The following is a 17,910-nucleotide window of genomic DNA, read 5'->3' as shown; positions in this document are numbered from 1 at the left end:
TATTTGTTACCCACAGATGTGTTAGGGGGTGGGGGTGGGTGGATACTAATTGAATGCAGTTATAATAAGCTTGTCTCTCACTGTGTTTTAACTACACATTTACTAATATAGCTCAGTCACTCTCTCCTCAGGTATTATGCTAGAAGCTGGTAGTTAGTGTAGATTATTGCTTATTTTCATTGATACTGCAAAAAGAAATTTTCAGTCAAGCAGTCAATCAAAAGAAAATATCATTGTCATACTGTTATTTTGGTTGAAAAGCTTCTAATCTATTGTATTCCTGCAGAGAGTAAAGAACAAGTCCCTTGAAGACGTGGTCATTCTGAATGTGGACACAAACACACTGGAGAGCCCCACAGATGACCTGCACAACCTGCCCAGCGATGTGGTGAGTGCCCACAGCTACAAGTGCTTCAATACATGCTTCTCACACACACACACATACACAAACACACACACACACATTCACATACACACATACAGTACTGTAGAAAAGTCAGACAGAGACCTCCCTTCATTTATTTAATATCAAATCAAAACAGCCATGAAGTGTAAGATGTTCAGTTTTCACCATCAGGAAAAAAAGGAAAAACAACATGGAAGTTTCACTAAATATAATATAAAAAAATGACTAAATATGATATTCAATTTTCAGTATTTAGTGTGTCTGTGTTTTTCCTTATATCTTCCATTGTTTTCAGGAGACTCATTTTCAATTTTTTAAAGAAATCTGCAGGAATATTTTTGAACTCCTCCAAAGTTCAGACTTAGAATTTGGTTGGACTCTAAGGTGGTCAGTCCACTGTTCTGAGAACACCAGCAGCTTCTTTGTTTGATTCTTCTTTTTATTCTTATTGTATTTCCCTCTTGACATCTCCAGATCTTTTCAGACCCATAGTGCTGAGTTGTCTTCTTACAGTGGAAGGATGGGCAGAAACACCTGTGGATTTTTTTCAGATCTGAAGCAGCTTGATTTTCTCCTCTCTCTCTCTTATGCAGGTGGATTACAATATATTTGATCTCCTCAGAAAAATCTCCCGAATAATGGATTACTTGTACTTAATTGCTGTTCTGACTGGAAATTAAATAAATGAAGGGTGACCTCTGATTTTTGCACAGCACTGTATAGAAGCACAAATCTTGGCATTTTTGGTTTCTGTTTTTCTCTTGTTCTTCCAAGCCGATACACACACACTCAGTGCCTCTTTCACACATGCTTCCTCTGTGTGTTCCTCATTCTCTTTCTCACCCACTCCAACGCTTTAACAAACACACGGGCTCTGGCCACAGAAAAACACCCCCCCCCCTCTCTCTCTCTTCGTCATTAGTATCTGCAGTGGTAAATCCTCAAACTGCGCTGGGTAAACTCGTCTCGCCTCGTTTAAAGGCCAGCGCTATTCACTGGCCGTCAGAGCCTCAGCGAACGCGCAGCTTCCAGCCTTCATCTCATTTTCTTTCTTTCTCTCTTTCTTTTTTTATTTTAATCATTATTTTTACAAAGCGTGCCTTTTCTGCCTGCCCAGTGGCACGTCTCGCTGGAAGAGAGCGCGCTGGATTTTTCTGAAGGCGCAGTGAGAGAAGGGGGCCAATTATCAGTCGCCGCTTTCCAGCCACCTGCCAGCGCCTTCTCCCTTTAATTAATGTTGTGGTGACACCGGTCAGTGCAACAGGAAATGCAGCTACCGTCAGGGTCAGAAATATGTCTGTCATCTGTCCCTTTTTGAACATTAAGGAATTTGTTTGTTTTTTTTTTCGCCCCCCCTTCCTTTTCTCTGGCTCGCTGGGGGGTGTATTTTATTGGTCCTATATGAATCATTGGAGCCCTGCTGCTATCTATCTAAGTGGGGGGAAAAAACCCTCACTGTTTTGTGATGCTGTCACCGCACTGGCGTTCCATTTGTAAATTAAATTGCAAACTGAGAGTGTCATAAAAAGGAGTAAGGTCTTTTGAAACTGACAGAGAAAAGCAAAAAAAGCCCTTTGTCTTCATACTCTGATAAATTAAGTGCCAGCGCAATGTTTGCTTTGATCCTCTCATGCAATTTTTCATTGACTAATGATAGAACATGCTCTGCATATCATGTTAAATTACCCCTACCTGAAATGTAGATGTCACCTGCAATAATATATTTATCGCCACAAAAATTTCATTCCTCTTTCTCTTTTACTGGCTATCCTACCTTTGGGGATATTAAAATTCATAACAAAAGGAAAAGGCTCTAATTGAGCAAAGCTCAAGGTCTCTTTTTCCCCCCCGTTTGCTAGTTAAACTGTCTGTCACACGGCATTTTCCTACAAGACACCAACTGCAAATCAGTATGATTGCAAATATGATTTACATGAGAACACGGTTAAAGCTTAAAACTACTTACTACTTACTTGTAATTCTGAGTTTCATAATTCAGAATTATAACAATGAAAAAAAATTCTTTAGGCTTTTACTTTACAGGATTTTTAGCATTCCAGCTCCAAAAGAAAATCAATATCTTTTACTGCTAAAAAGGAAAATATAATAAAAATGAGCCCTGCAGCATTTCGTCTTTGTTTTAAAGAAGTCGTCTTATATTGATTTAAGCTGAACCTTTTGAGATTCATATAATTATGGCTGCGAAGACTTTTTTGCCATGTGGACTCTATTATTGGGTGAGTCTGACCATTGGTCTAGCTCTTAGACGGGTCAGAGGTGACAGTTGTCCTGCATTACCTGCCCCTTTTTTCAGACGGGACCCTATGCTGAGCTCTTTGCTGTCCATCGCTTAATGGCCATTTTCCCCAATTTCACACATAATATTTTAGATTTATTGACTATTAGAAACGCTTCCATGCCAGTAGCGGTTCCGTTCCATGCAGAATCTATGGATTTACAAATAGAGAGAATAATTGGTGTGGCTTGGAGAGGATATGGCAGTCGTTTGAGAATTTTTAGCATGAAATTTTATTGAAAACACTGAATGTGACTGAATTGAGAGTCCGTTGTTAATTACGCTTACTTTCGACGTGCTCTGAGAAAGTCTTGACAGTGAATAGAGACAGGGCTGCTGTTCATGTATACCTTGTTTAGAGTTTACAGCAAGTTTTTCCAAGTTTTGAATAATTTTCTTCACAACTTGTCTTTTTCTACTTTTTTTCAACAAGGGGAAAAAAGAAAACACTTCAAATATTGTGCCATAGTCTTAAAATGTAAATGCAGTAATTTATACCAGCCTTCCGGTAAACAATGGCATTATATTATATCCCAGACTGATCCTTCATTAATTTTTATCTTTGGTAACTCCACTGGTTTCATATGCACGTTTCAATAAGACTTGCTCTCATTAAGAATTTTAAAAATAGAAAAATTGAAATGGTTATTAACAGGTTGTTTAGATTGCCGAAAAAGGGGGAGAAGCTTGATTTTCCTAAAATTGTAATTAATTTATTTATTTTAATGGTTGTCATCCCCCCCACCACCACCACCACCAACAGATGAAGGTGTTTTTCTCTCCTCTCAGAAATGGTGAAACTGCTGCATTTTCTTTTTCACTTATAATTGGAGTTCGGTAGCAGGGAAAGGGGTGTTTACTTCTGTAGTCATTAAAACTATCTAAAAATAGGAAATTATGAATCCATTACTGCTACCAAACAGCTAACAATTGAGTTTGATTTTTATTTGATCTTGCCTTCGCAGGTCGCGCATCAAGCTTAAGATAGACGTCTTCATGAATTTCTTTTGGTTTTTATTACGAGCCACAGGAACACAAAGCCCCATTGTTTATTTTCTCTCCTTCTTCCACTCTTTTGCTGTTGCTTTTCATATGACATCCTTTTTTTTCTGGTCTTGTAGACACAGCTCATATTTGTATCCTTCCTGCATTTGATCATTTAGGTTTTCAATCACGAGTGGAAATTTGAGTTTGCACACCCACCTCGTGTACATTAAGGCACCAAATGTAAGCTAACAAATGAATCATAGAAAGTGCAATATCAAGGTGTGTCCTCTGAGATCACCTGGCACAGCAAATCAAAAGCAGGGTGTTTAATTGGGAGTTGTGCAAAGCTTCCAATGTTTTGCAGAGAGAAAACAACAACAACGACTAGATAAGCCAACATGCTGAACAATTACAGTGAAGAGAAGGAAAGTTCAGTCCTTTTTAATATTTGCTGTCTTTCCTGTTCTATTTCTTCAAGCACTTTCCACAGCACAAATGAATCAAGCATGTCCTGCAGCCTCTCCGTGAAGAGCGGGTCTTCACACCTCGCACTGTTTCAGCTCTCTGTGTGCTGCAGCGTCCACAGCCGACCCTGGCTGAATATCAGGGTCACGACAGGAAAGGCTGAAAAGATTCTTCATAATGACTGTGCAACATATTCTGCTATTTTATTGACAAATATATATATAATTTGTAATGAGACAGAATTTGTATGCGTGCTTCCCTGTACAGTACTATACAAAAGTCCACCCTTTTGTCTCTTTTTTTTTATTTTCATCTCATTTTATTTTCAGTCAAAACCTGTATGAAGTGCAAGTTATTAATTTTATTTTCATTTTCAGGAGATTTTTCTGAGAGGATTAGATATAAGATAATCCATGTGCACAAAACAGGAGGTATATCAAAGAAAAAGGGGGGCAGTTTCCAAATCTGAAGTTCACACAATAATTCAAAGATGTAGAGGGAGTTGGACTCCTACTAACCACCGACAAGACCTGGTAGACACCAAAACTCTCCCCATCAGATAAACAGCACCTAAAGCTTTCATCTTTGAGAGAGAGGAGAAAATCAAGCTGCCTCAGAACTGAAAACATCCGCAGGTGGTTCTGTCCATACTTCCACTGTGAGCAGACAAAGCTGAGTCTGAAAGGATGTGTAGCTGTCAAGAAGATCTTACTGAGAAAGGAAATAGAGGAAAGAAGAAAATTTGCAAATCAAACAAGGAAGCTGCTGGTGTTCTCAGAATAATGGACTGACTACCCCATAGTCCAGACTCCAACATTAATGAATGTGTGCATTCTGAGAAAGTGAAAATGCAACCAACTTTTAAGACTGAACTTTGGAGGTGGGTAAAAGGCAAATTTCGTTGAAAGCCTAAAAGCAAAGTCTCTTGAAAAGAATGGAAGCTTTTATAAAAGAAATGAGTGAACAGTCAATAGTGAAAAAATCGAAATTACATTTAGTTATTAAGGATTCTGTGTAATTTACTGTTAATGTTTTCTGCCTTTTTTCCTAGCATGAAAATAACTTGTGCTAAACGGCTGTTTTTAATAAAAATGAAATAAATGAAATGTTTATATATACATTTGTTTTGCACCATTTAAAACTCCAGCTGCCAGTTACATTAACTGAACATTTCATGATGAATGAACCAAAAGAAATGATCAAAAATAGCTTAAACATATCTTGTTACTTTAACTTATGTTCATAATTAAGGAAGCCTTTCCTTCTCTTAGAAAGTTAAATTGTTTTTACAAGATTTACTTATTTATTTATTTATTTAAGATCATGGCAGTTGTGAGTTCAGACATTACATTTTTTGTATCATTATTTGTTGGTCATTTCCAGTATTTTTCTATTGTATGCTTGAGACAGTGACTACGGAGCACTCCATCATTAGTGCCTTTATTATTTTCTTTAAATTGTCACAGCTTGTTTTTACCAATCTCCCTTGTTCTCTTATAACTTTTAGTGTTACCCAGCTGTGTTAAGCAGGTCCTATAATTTCTGGCATTTAATCAATCTACATTAATAAGAAATGTAAAGATCATGCTTGTATGAGGAGCAGGCACTGGCCTTTATTTGTCACGGATTCCTTTATCATTATGGTTGAAATGTTAGCAGCCTTTGTGTTCTGTTGCTGGGATGGTGCATTCATTCCGTGTGTATGTATACACTTCACCCTGCTGCACATCAAAAGAAAGCAGCAGATTTTCATAACTATTCCTTTTTTCTTTGTAGTTCTTTTAATTGCATCCCCACGGCTTTCCATCCCTGGACAGAATCCTTAACAAAACACCCTCCTCCCCACCAGCACCACTACTGACTTACAGAAAAGTTTCAGCCACTCTTTATGAGCGTGATACCAGTATTTAGCTCCGCTGGTGTTTGTGTTGATTCATTTCAGAAGAAATGTGTGACTTTTTAGGAATTATTTAAGTGATTGCCATCTTCCCAATGTATTTTCATCACTTGCATCAGCGGTTTCATGGGGACAAATGTCCTGTGGGTCTTTAAAGTCTTATAGGGTCTTAAAATAGATTTTAAAAATAATCATAAAACGTCTGAAATAAAAAAAAGTCTCTTATTTTTTACTATGAGAGGTATGCATTTCTGAGTCATGCACAGTACTTTGCAAAATTTTTTAGACACCTTAAAGAACAGTAATATTAGAATAAATACAAATATCTGAATATATGTGTTGATTTTAAGTGTTTCAGTGTGTTTGTTTAACCATTTCCAAACCTCTCCTTAAGGAAGCCCAGTATAATTTGTAGTCAGTTATTTTTAATGTTAATTCTGCGTTAAATTAAATCAGGGTGCTGCTGATGGAACCAGTCATTGCAATGGCTGGGAGCATCAAGGAGAAATCTGGAACCAAACTTGTGTTCTAACTGGCTCACAAGATAGCAAGAATTTTTTGAAACAAGAAAATCTTGTAACGTTGGACATTGCATTTATTTATTTTCATGTATTCAAATGTAATTTTTGTTTTTTCATTTTTTTTAACAAACAAATTCCCTGCTGAGATCTTTCTAAGACCTCTTAAGACTGTTGAACAGTACTTTATATTGAACCAAGTGAGAATTTTTTGCCAACCAAAAATATCCAGCCAGCAGTCTTCCTCTGGTCTGGAACCTGACCACTGATGAAGGGCTAGGGGATGTCAGAACTGACGAATCAAACACACTGAAAAGACTGGCTTAAAATATAATCTATTTAGATTCTCAGCCAAACTGGTTGAATAAAATCAATGCTGATACATACCATATTTGAGAGAACTGTGTTATTTTTCTCTTTATAAGGACTTGGTGTTAAAAAGCACTGAATTTGATTTTAAGTGTAGCAAATCGCTTTTGTGTTCAAGTCACAGTTTAAAATTGCTAGAGTTGCCGTTTTAATTGTTGCCTGCATTATCAGCGCTGTTGTCTTAGAAATGTAACTAAATAACATGGAATTTGTGAACCACCTGTAGATGAGTTAGACCATTCAAAAACAACCAAACTATTATGTGCTCTGTACATGACACCACGACCACAACTAATTGTCAGACTGATATGCTCCAGCCAAGTGTTCAAGCCTCAAGCCAGAAAAATATGGATATGCTGGTCTTCTTGTCCAGAAAAAAAACAGGCCAGAACCTTAATTTAACTTAATCAACTACACATTCGATGCAAAATTGTGGCCACCCTTCATGTTTACAATTTTTAAATGAAAATATGTTAATGCATCATCCACAGAGAACACCCTCCTGCACGTTTTAATGCATAATTACTGTTTATTTGCTGAAATTAGGCTGTTGGGGGAAAAAATAAAACCTAAAATGTGGCCTGTGCAAAAGTTCTGGCATATTTTATATTATGTTTTAACTGAGCATATAAATAGAACTTCTAAAATTTGCTGAAAAATGCCGCATTTAAGTTCCCTGTAGAGGATGTGATAACTTATTTTCACTCAGAAAATCAGTGTAACGTGTAATTTGACTAGGGTTGTTCAGACTTTTGCATACAGCTGTATCTGTCGAGTGTAAGTGAGGACAGCTTTGCAGAGCAAGCTATCAGAATTCAATCTCTAGGTGGCGTGTGTTGAGTTTGCCCTGAGAGCTGAATCGTTTATGCAGTATGGTGTGTGTATATTTGGCCAGACCTTGTCCACTTCAATTAGATGGACGGGCTTGAGCATACGCAGCTCATTGTTGAAGCAGGGTGTGTGGTGGGGCAGCTCGGAGTGTATAATAGCAGCCCACCATACAGAGGAGAGGCTCATGGCATCATCCCTTTTTCGAAAAGGAGACAGTGATACACCTGCTAATTATCATCTCCAGCTGGTGAGTTAAATGGAGATGTGTTTTGCGGGCCACCTCTGACCCCGTGCTCTTTACTTGACGCACTTCAAACCCTGTTGGGGAGTCCATGCAGTAGAGTTTAATGAGGCCCCATGTTTGCCCTCTGCGGGCCCTGCGAGTCGGACGCAGCACTTTCATCCCGAACCATCCTCCCTTGATGTAAATTGAAAAGATCACAGCTACGGGGAAAAGACCTATACTGGAAAGGCCTCTCTGCATAGATTATGAATATCATAACTCAACATCAACCCCCCTTCCCCTCTTTCTCTCTTTACCCACCCCCTACAATACCATGCTTATAATTGGACCCAATGGGGGACTCTCCCTTTGATCAGATCATAGGCTGAGTGACTTTACACTAAAAAATGTCACTGCCAAATAGGTTTATCACCTGTAGAGCTAAGCTCCCTTCTGAAGCCCCCCTGCTCGTGTCTCGTTAGTGATACTCAAAGTATAATAGTTAATTAGTCTGACAGATCAATTACTGTTATTGCATGCTTGATGAGATGCGTGTGCCACTATCAAAAACCTATTATTAATTTGAAGTTTACCGCCACAACTCGTTTCGCATGCAAATAAGAGCAGTGGTATGAACAGGAGCATGTAAGGACATAAACTGTAAAGAAACATGCATGCATTTGGTTCAGTTTAAGACTTTCTCTTTTAAGTATTTATATTGCCAAGTCAGAGACCAATCACAAAGGCACATAAGTAAGTTGAGATATTACTGAGATTAGATATCAGATAAACCAAAGCAGTTCAAAACATTATTAGAAAATACCAAGACAATAAACCTCCAAACAATCTTGCAAGACCTGGTAGACCACCAAATCTGTCACCATCACATAAACAGTACTTAAAGCTTTCATCTTTGAGAGAGAGGAGAAAGTCAAGCTTCAGATCTGAAAAAATCAACCGATGTTTCTGTCCATCCTTCCACTGTGAGAAGACAACTCAGCGCTATGGGTCTGACAGGATGTGTAGCTGTTAAGAAGCTCTTACTGAGAACATTTGCAAACTGTGCAGAGAAGCTGCTGATCTTCTCAGAACATCATTGAAGGTGGATTACTTGGATCATTAGAAGCAGAAAATACAACCAACTTCTAAGACTGAACTTTGGAGCAGTGGAAAAACATCCCTGCAGATTTCTTTGAAGAAGCAAGTCTTTTGAAAGGAATGGAAGCTGTACTAAAGGCAAAGTTTGGATGCAATAAATGCTAAATATGGTGTAATTTTCTGTTAAATATGTTTTCTGATTTTTTTCTATTTCTGAAAAAGTAATAACTTGTACTTAATTGTCGTTTTGGCTGGAAATGAAATAACTAAAGGGTGCTCTCTGACTTTTGCTCAGCACTGTACATTTATTCTTGACACATTTTTTGTGGAGTGAATACCTCGTCTCATTAGACGTATTTACATGCTGATGACTGTTGCGAACACAATAACTTCTTGTTATACCTCCTCCTTACTCGCCTGCTGGGTACGCTCTCCCGCGTGTGAATGACAGTTTGTTGTCTTTGATTTTTCAGAAAAAACGAAGACAGTTTAATGGATTGTTTGGGGAGAAAAAACAGTTAATGCATCAACATGAAATATTAATACGGTGCCAACTTTACATAAACATAAAAGCTCTTAGTCCAGCGTGAATATGGAGATGACACATGTTAATTTAGCACTGCTAAACTTTCTGTTTGATGCTTGTGAGCATTCGCAATGGCAGCTTTGGGACGCTATGAGTGAGAGAGAGTGCCCCAGCAGAGACACGGGACAAAAAGAAGATGTTTAAAAACGCTCAGAATGAGCAGTGCAGCACTCTGTGAATGTCCTTTGAATTTCCAAATCCATGACTCTGCTTCTCTTCCAAGTTTTCCTCATCATATCATCTGCTTCGAACAATGTCAATAATGATTTGATGCAGGGTGCCGCCTCTGCATGCTCGATGAAGCCTCTCCTTCTTTAGTATTCACTCGAAGCCCTCTTTGACTGAGTTAAGGGTTCTGCTCCTTGCTTGATATTCACTGATGAACGAAGTCAAACTGATTATTGATATGCTAGGTGCTGAGCTCGGGATGCAGGAATGCAAATGAGGCTTTAGCAGATGGTGCGTGCTTTGCAGTCTTCATAATCAAAATTAGTAAAGCTTATGTTTCACATTCTCACTGGTTTTAAAGCTCAGTCCCTGGATTTGTGTGTTAATGTTGCTGATGGTGAATAAATTTGGTTCACGGCTGAAATATTTGGTTTACTGGCAAACTTTTTATGGAGAATCTTTTGCTTCATTGCTACAACTTTGATGTTTGATGTTAAATCAATTGATTTACTGCTGAACATTTTTTATGGTGGATCGAATGTTTTACTGCTAGAAATTTTGTGGAATTTTATGGTGAATCCATTGGTTTTCATCTATAACAATTTTACAGTGGATCTGTTGGTTTACTTCTAGACATTTGATGGATTTTCATCATGAATTTATTGGTTTGCTTCTAGAACTTGTATTCATTGGTTTGCTTGTAGAACTTGACTTTTGGCAAAATCACTACACCTTTGGGGTACATTTATTGGTTTACTACTAGAAATTCTATGGTTTATTATGGTAAATTGGTTGCATTCTTATGTGTAGGGATTTTTACGGTATTTTTTTTGGTTCACTGCTAGACATTTAATGAATTTTTATTGCTAATTCATTGGTTTTCTCTTCTAAACAATTTTACAGTGAATCCATGTGTTCAGTGCTAGAAATGTTATGGTGAATCCATTGGTTTACAGCTGGACTTTTTATAGATTTTCATGGTCGATTTGCTGTTTTTACTTGTATTATCTTACTGCTACAAGTGGATTGTTATGATAAATCCCATGCTTTTTTACTGCTAAACATACTGCGATGAATCAGTTGATTTACTGCTGGAAATTTTATGGCTTTTATGGTGAATCCATTGGTTCAGCTAAACAGTTCTGCTGCACTGGTTTACTGCTAAAACTTTTTTTATGCTGAGCCCATTGATTTACTGCTTAAACTTTTATGGATTTTTATGGTGAATCCATTGATTTTACTGCTCAACATTTTTATGATGAATCCTTTTAAAGTTGAACTGAGACTGTACTCCCTCCTGTTTCAGTGAATGGCCCATGCCATGTACCCTCTGGATAGAGTGAAATCATGCCATGCTTCCTTAACCATCCGGTACCTTCAGAAAGATGACTGAAAGCAGGGCTGGTGGCACAGAAAACTAATTAAAGCTTATGTGTGTCAAGATACTTTTTAGGATGGAGAGAGGGGGTGAAGAAGAGAAAGATGCCCTGTCAAAGTCTCTTTGCTTTCAGCTTCCTCAAGAAAAAAAAGAAAGAAAAAAAGCTAGCTCCTCCCCCACACACCCTGCCATTGCCTCAATTAACAGAGCAGCAGGTGCTCTCAGCAGCACAACAGATAAGCTACAAGGGGAGCGAAGAGGCTCCTCTTTATTTCTTTTCTCTTTCTCTTCTTTTTGGGGGTGACCTGCAAATGTGACACTTCACACCCTGAATGGTTTTGCCTCTTCCCCCACCAATTTCAGAGGTGCTAATTTAACTCTCTCTCTCTCTCTCTCTCTCTCTCTCTCTCTCTCTCTCTCTCTCTCTCTCTCTCTCTCTTTCTCTCTCTCTCTCTCTCAGGTTTCCAGTCTAAAGAGTAAGCTGAAGAAGCAGTCGACTGCTACGGGCAGCGGAGTGGCTCGGGCCTTTCTGCGCTCACAGGCCGCTCTGTTCGGCTCCTATAGAGACGCTCTGAGATACAAGCCTGTAAGATTTCCCCCAGCTGTCTCCTTTCCCTCGTGGTGAATTACTCCATCAATACATCTTAAGGCCCGCACCATATATATGCTATACTAAGACTGAAATTTGCCGTGATAATATCAGAATCATATTGATATCAGCAGATATGATGTTTAGATTTGATGACATCTTTATTATACTTTATACTTTATTTTTATTCTGTTCATTTTAGTGCATTTGTAACTCTACAGAAATAAAAGTTGTATTTCTCTTTAATTCTAATCCATCTTGAGTTAGTCCCAATTTCTACATTTTATAAAGGTTAATGTATCAGTATCAGCATCAGCAGATATGTACATGAAAAATATCAGCTATTGGCATCAGCCAAAAATCCAGCCCAAAATTATCCTTAATCACTGTGTGTTTGTGGGCTTTGACCAACTCGGCCAATCACAGTTCCATTCTGATCAAACTGGTTTGGTCAAAATAATGCTGGCAGAGTTTTAACCATATCTTATTATTGATTTACCAAATAGTAAATGTTGTTAATGAATTTTAAGCTGTTTTTTGGGTGATACCAATCCAATATTTTTTATATTGGCCCATTTCCAATACCCATCGATACTGATGTGCCATCACTGTATGTGGCAGTATAATCCCAGTAGTACTAGGACTTTGTGTGCTATCATGTACATCACTGAGACATCGAGCTTCGCCTTAAATCTCTACCACTCATTCATATTGTTCCCCTAGCATAATTGCCGTGACATAGTTTTACTGTAATTGATGAATAATTCATATTGATTACTTAATGTTAATAACTGACAACAAAAATTTTGAGACCAAACACAGGCTAAGGATCTTTATATCATAATGTCTTCCAGTACTTGAACTGCCATTCAAAAGAAGCCAAGCAAAGTGCCGTCTATAGGCAAAAAGAAGGGCGGGGGGGAGGGGGAATGGCTGAGTTAAGGTGGGCCAGTCTGTATCAGTGAAATGTCAGAAGTTGAAAAGCCGGGACAGCCTCTTTGAAGCCTCCTTTCAGGCCTGGTGTGGTATTCTTCTCAGGCCCTTCTCAACTCCTGAAATGCGCCTTTCAGTCCTGCACCCGGAGTCGGGTAAAAACAAAGTACGCTCTCTGTTTGTCAAATATGGCTGCCTTTGTTGGAAAGGGTGAGAGTAATTGGTTTGTGTAGACCCACAGCGTGAAGATACATAATTGATGTTGCGGCAGTGGTGTGTACACAGGCTGACTTTTCTCAGACACAAAAAAACACTTGTGTTATAAAAAAAAAGAAAGGCGGGTTTGCACAACTCTTAACCTTCAAAGCACTGTCTCAATTGAGCACAGCGGCATCAGATCTTTATAGAATTGTAATCACTTTCTCTTCTATGAGAAATGCTCGCCTTTGCTTGGGCTTTGAATTTGAAAGACCTTCCTGTTAGTTGAAGGCACACCCATGTATAATGAAAACACGTACCTGGGACTTTTACCACTGAGGACTGCTGCTGTTATTTTAATTACAGCTAATTTATTTTAACTACAAATCGTTTTAACAAAATTTCATGATCATGTGGCAGCTGCAGCGTGATTTATTGTGTTTTGAGAAATTGGGTTTGAGGTTACATCGTATAGGGTGAAAAATAACTTGGGAGCCACATGTCGAGTGCTGATTTTCTTCTAACATTGGAAAACAGTTTAGAAAGATCTTACGTTTGTTCAAGAGAATTTTAAGCATAATAATTTTAAGCATAATAATCTTAGTTATTTAAGCATTGTAAAGTATAAAGTGGGCATAGAACTAGATACAAGAACAGAGAATGTGCATGCTGACTGTTCTGTTGTTGCATTCATGGACTGGTAGTAGTGCTGTTTTGCAGATCTCTCATATCAGTAAAGAAAATGGACCTGCAATTTCTGATAGGGCTTTAATAATAATAATAATTTATATAGCACTTTTCTTGCTCTAAGTGCTTTACAGACAAGTGATTAAAGTTTAACAGTAATACAAGAAATTGAGTACTAAAATAAAATCAAAGAAAATTACACAGATCAAATAAAAAGGTAAATACAGTTTTATTTAAATGCTAAATTAAAGAAGTACGTTTTTTTAGATGCTTCTTAAAAGTGAACACTGAGCTTGACTGTCTAATAAAAGGTGGAATTGAGTTCCACAGTTTAGAAGCAGAATAACTGAACAAGTCTCTCCATGTTTTCTGTATTTTACAGAAGGTGTTTGCAGAAGGTCAGTATCTGCAGATCTAATATCACGTGCTGGAACATAAACAGATAGACACTCTGTGATATAAGCGGAGCTTTATGGTCATTTAGAGCCTTAAAACTATTAGCAGAACTTTAATATCTGAATTCTGAATGACACAGGTAGCCAGTGCGGTTATTTTAAAACGGGAGTGATGTGATCTCTCTGTTTTGCTTTTGCTAGGATCTGTGCTGATGCAGTTACAATGAGTTGTAAGGGATGTATTGTTTTCTTAGGAAGTCCAGTAAGAAAAGCATTGCAGTGATCAACTCTGCTTGTAACAAATGCATGAACAAGTTTCTCTGCATCGCTCTGAGAATTTTAGCAATATTTCTCAAATGATCAAAAGCTACTTTCGTCACTGTGTTTACATGCGGGATAAAACAGAGCTCAGAGTCTACGATCACACCCAGGTTTTGTTCGTCAGGTTTGGTATATGAAGCTAAAAAAACAATTTTCTCATAAAGCTGCTTTCTCTGAGTTTTTGTACCACCGATCAGTATTTCTGTTTTTTCGTGATTTAATTGTAGAAAATTCCCTTGCATAAGAAAGGGGAAGGTCAAAGGAACATAAGTCTATGCACAATGAAAAGCACGTGTACCTGTCAAGAAGCTATCACTGTAAAAAAGGAAATAGACCAAAACGATTTTGATCACACAAGGAAGCTACTGGTATTCTCAGAACAATGGACTGACCACCCCAAAGCTCAGTAGAAAGTGTAAAAGCCTGCTCATTAAATAGGTTTAACACAACTACTATAAAAATACACCTTAATTTCCAGTCAAAACAGGCATTAAGTACAAGTTATTAATTTTTCAGCATCGTGAAAAAGCCAAAAGCATATATTTAACAGAATTACACAGGAGCCTCAACAACTATAATAAATAGTTTTTGGTGTCCACACTTTGCCTTTATTACAGTTTCAGTTCTTTTCAGAACATCTGCTTTCAGTTTATCAAGGAAATCTGCATGTATATTTTTCTCCAAAGTTCAGTCTTAGAAGTTGGTTGCATTTTCTAATGATCCAAGTAATTTCAGACACATTCAGTGATGTTGCGGTCTGAACTTTGGGATGGTCAGTCCATCATTCTGAGAACACCAGCAGCTTCCTTGTGTGATCAAAATAGTTTTGGTCTATTTCCTTTTAACAGTGGCGACTTCTTGACAGCTACACGTCCTTTTTTTCATAGTGCTGAGTTATTTTCCTTTGACTATCTCCTTCCTTGTACTAGTGAATTGTTTTATGTCTAGTCTTCTCAAAAATACCTCATGAAAATTTTATTAATTGTACTTCATACATGTTTTAGCTGGAAACTATACAAATGAAGGGTGCTCTGACTTTCGCACAGCATCGTATATAATTCTTCTCAAATACCATATCTCCGAAACAAATGAACAGTTACATCATACACACAGCGTGCTATTGATATGGTTTACTTATGAAACCCATGTGCCTTCCCACTAGCAGCTCTGATAAGCATTGAAGTCTAACTGAGCTGTAAATGAAACAGTGCAGGCAAATGATAATGAGCTCCCATGCAAGAGGTGGCAATCGCAGTCTTACTGTATATAGGTCATTAAACTCTGCTGTGGAACTAGCCCGCTTCTGTTATTGATCCTTGCAACACATCTTCTGTTCCTTTTCAAGATTAGCTTTTGTTAGCAAAAGCACATCAGCATCTGCAGCAGCAAGCTGAGTGCAACTTGCACTTGCGTCTGACAGATCTAATACAGTATCCTAGCTGTTGTGTATGTTAATTTAATGAATGTATAATTGGGTCTGAACATCTTGAGAGGGAAATGGAAATAGCTCGCATTCGTTTAAAGGAAGTGCCTGGCAGAGGTCATGCTAACTCATCCCCAAATAAATCATACAAAGGGTGAAATATGCATATGCATGTACATTAATATCCCTATTTACATACCCATATGGACCATGAATTAAATGTCTCTCGGTGGCCATTTACATATTCTGTTCGTGTAACTTGAGGACACATGAAAATGATGTAATTGATTGCAATGGATTGTAGTGATGATAAAGTCCAGGTACCTTCAGATTCAGCCAATCGGAGCCTCTAGATTGTCATTAAAGTAAGCTTCGTTTTCTCTCCCCAGGGAGAGCCAATCACCTTCTGCGAGGAGAGCTTTGTGGCACACCGCTCCAGCACCATGAGGAATTTCCTCGAGATGGCCGTGAACCTGCAGCTCTTCAAGCAGGTATGGCACACGTGATTGAGAAGATCCAGCTTCATTACCTCTTCTTTACCGCACTGCCTCTGGCTTCTGCTTCAGCTAGTATCCGGACACAAGCTTAAGGTTCCTCCTTCGGACTTAACCAAAGCCTTTTCACTGAGTGGTATGTGATTGTTCGAGTAATCAGTTACTGATTAGGACGTGTGTTGACATTGTTATGAAAAGAATGTGATAAAGTGAACAGGCTTCAAAGTAAATGCTTAGAAAGTGCTGGATTAAAAAAAACAGTAATAAATAAAGATATGATTGAGATTAAAAACAAACATGTAAATAGCCCTTGCCTCTCCCCTCCCCCACACCACCTCCCAAGGTCCACTTAAGATATTTGTGTGGGTTTGTGTAAACATTGTTAAACAACAAAAACTATCAAATTATTGTAACTGATTTTTGCAGGACCATTTTATGACCTCTTTTCATCCCTAAAGATTAAACAGGCTGTTCTGTTACTGTACCTTTAGGACTGATATGCAGTCATAAATAGTGAAAATAAGTAAACACGTCCTCTACAAAGAAAACACTTCTGTACATTTTAAGGTACAAATACTGTTAATTTGCTGAATTTAACGCTTTGTGGTGAAAGCTGTGAGTGAAAGCTACATTTTGAAACTTCAACATGTACGTACAACAGTGAACTTTTAATTTAAAACAAAAGTGACAAAAATTCAGTTTTCCATGTTAAAGGCAAAGCAAATTATGCTAGAGATTTGGAATTTTTGATTTTCCATTTATGATAAGAAGATTTTTGAGTTTAAAGTTTCACTAGGTACGTTTTTGCCCAAATGAAAGAAGTAGCATTGCTGAGTCAGGAGACAAAGACACTAACTAAAATATGGTGTACGTGGGTTGTATTTTGTGGGATTTTTGTAGGACCACACCTTTACATACCTTTACATATTAACGTCACAGTTACAGACTAAAAAAAAAGGAAGGTCCAGCTCGATGTTTAGGTGTCAGATTTGCTTTCATCCTCAAAAGACACGTCCTTCACCATGTTTTGACTGATTTCTCTTTTAATAGTCTTTCAGTGCACTCGCAATCATCAGAGTCGTCTGCTCAGGGAAGGGGTCTGAAGCACAACTAACATTATAAAATGTTCTTCCACACATTGCATGCAATTACATATTTCCACCAGAGAGGTCTCCAAATCCCCAGATCTTGCATAGTATGGCTTTACATGAAACCAATCTAAACTGACAGTCTTAAAGGACAGATGGACTGATTGCCATGTTTAGAACTTTAAGAATTTGATCAAAGATTACAGACCATCTCTCCTTCCCTATTTATTGCAGCAATATTTCCCCACTTGCATGTGTTTTTTGCTGTAATAGTCAAAATATTTATTATTCTTTAATATTTACTTTTGCATCATTCATTGGATGTTACAGAAGATGTCATTATTCTCAAAATTATCTTTCAATATAGTCACATTTATTGTCTAAACTCCACTTCCATTAATTATTCATTTCATTTAGAACGAATCATCATTTCTCAGTAAAAGACAGATGCACTGAATTCTATGATTTGGAGTTCGATTAAGAATCTAATTCCTGCTCCCTCACAAAATTAGAGACCATCTCCTTCTATTTATAGGCCTGATAGTGGGTCCCTGTAACCC

The 17,910-nt window shown here is 37.8% G+C and overlaps 1 protein-coding gene across 1 annotated transcript in view; it reads left to right on the top strand.

The window, feature by feature from the left end:
- Positions 1 to 17,910, top strand: part of dennd1b (DENN/MADD domain containing 1B) — a 131,833-nt gene that overhangs the window by 85,217 nt on the left and 28,706 nt on the right. Inside the window, 3 exon segments of the mRNA XM_036585923.1 lie at positions 287 to 388; positions 11,683 to 11,808; positions 16,158 to 16,259. Coding sequence (XP_036441816.1) covers positions 287 to 388; positions 11,683 to 11,808; positions 16,158 to 16,259 — 330 coding nt within the window.

The sequence above is a fragment of the Colossoma macropomum genome, unplaced genomic scaffold (genome assembly GCF_904425465.1).
Source record: "Colossoma macropomum unplaced genomic scaffold, Colossoma_macropomum, whole genome shotgun sequence".
Lineage (NCBI taxonomy): Eukaryota > Metazoa > Chordata > Actinopteri > Characiformes > Serrasalmidae > Colossoma > Colossoma macropomum.
This window is presented reverse-complemented; position numbering and strand designations above follow the sequence as displayed.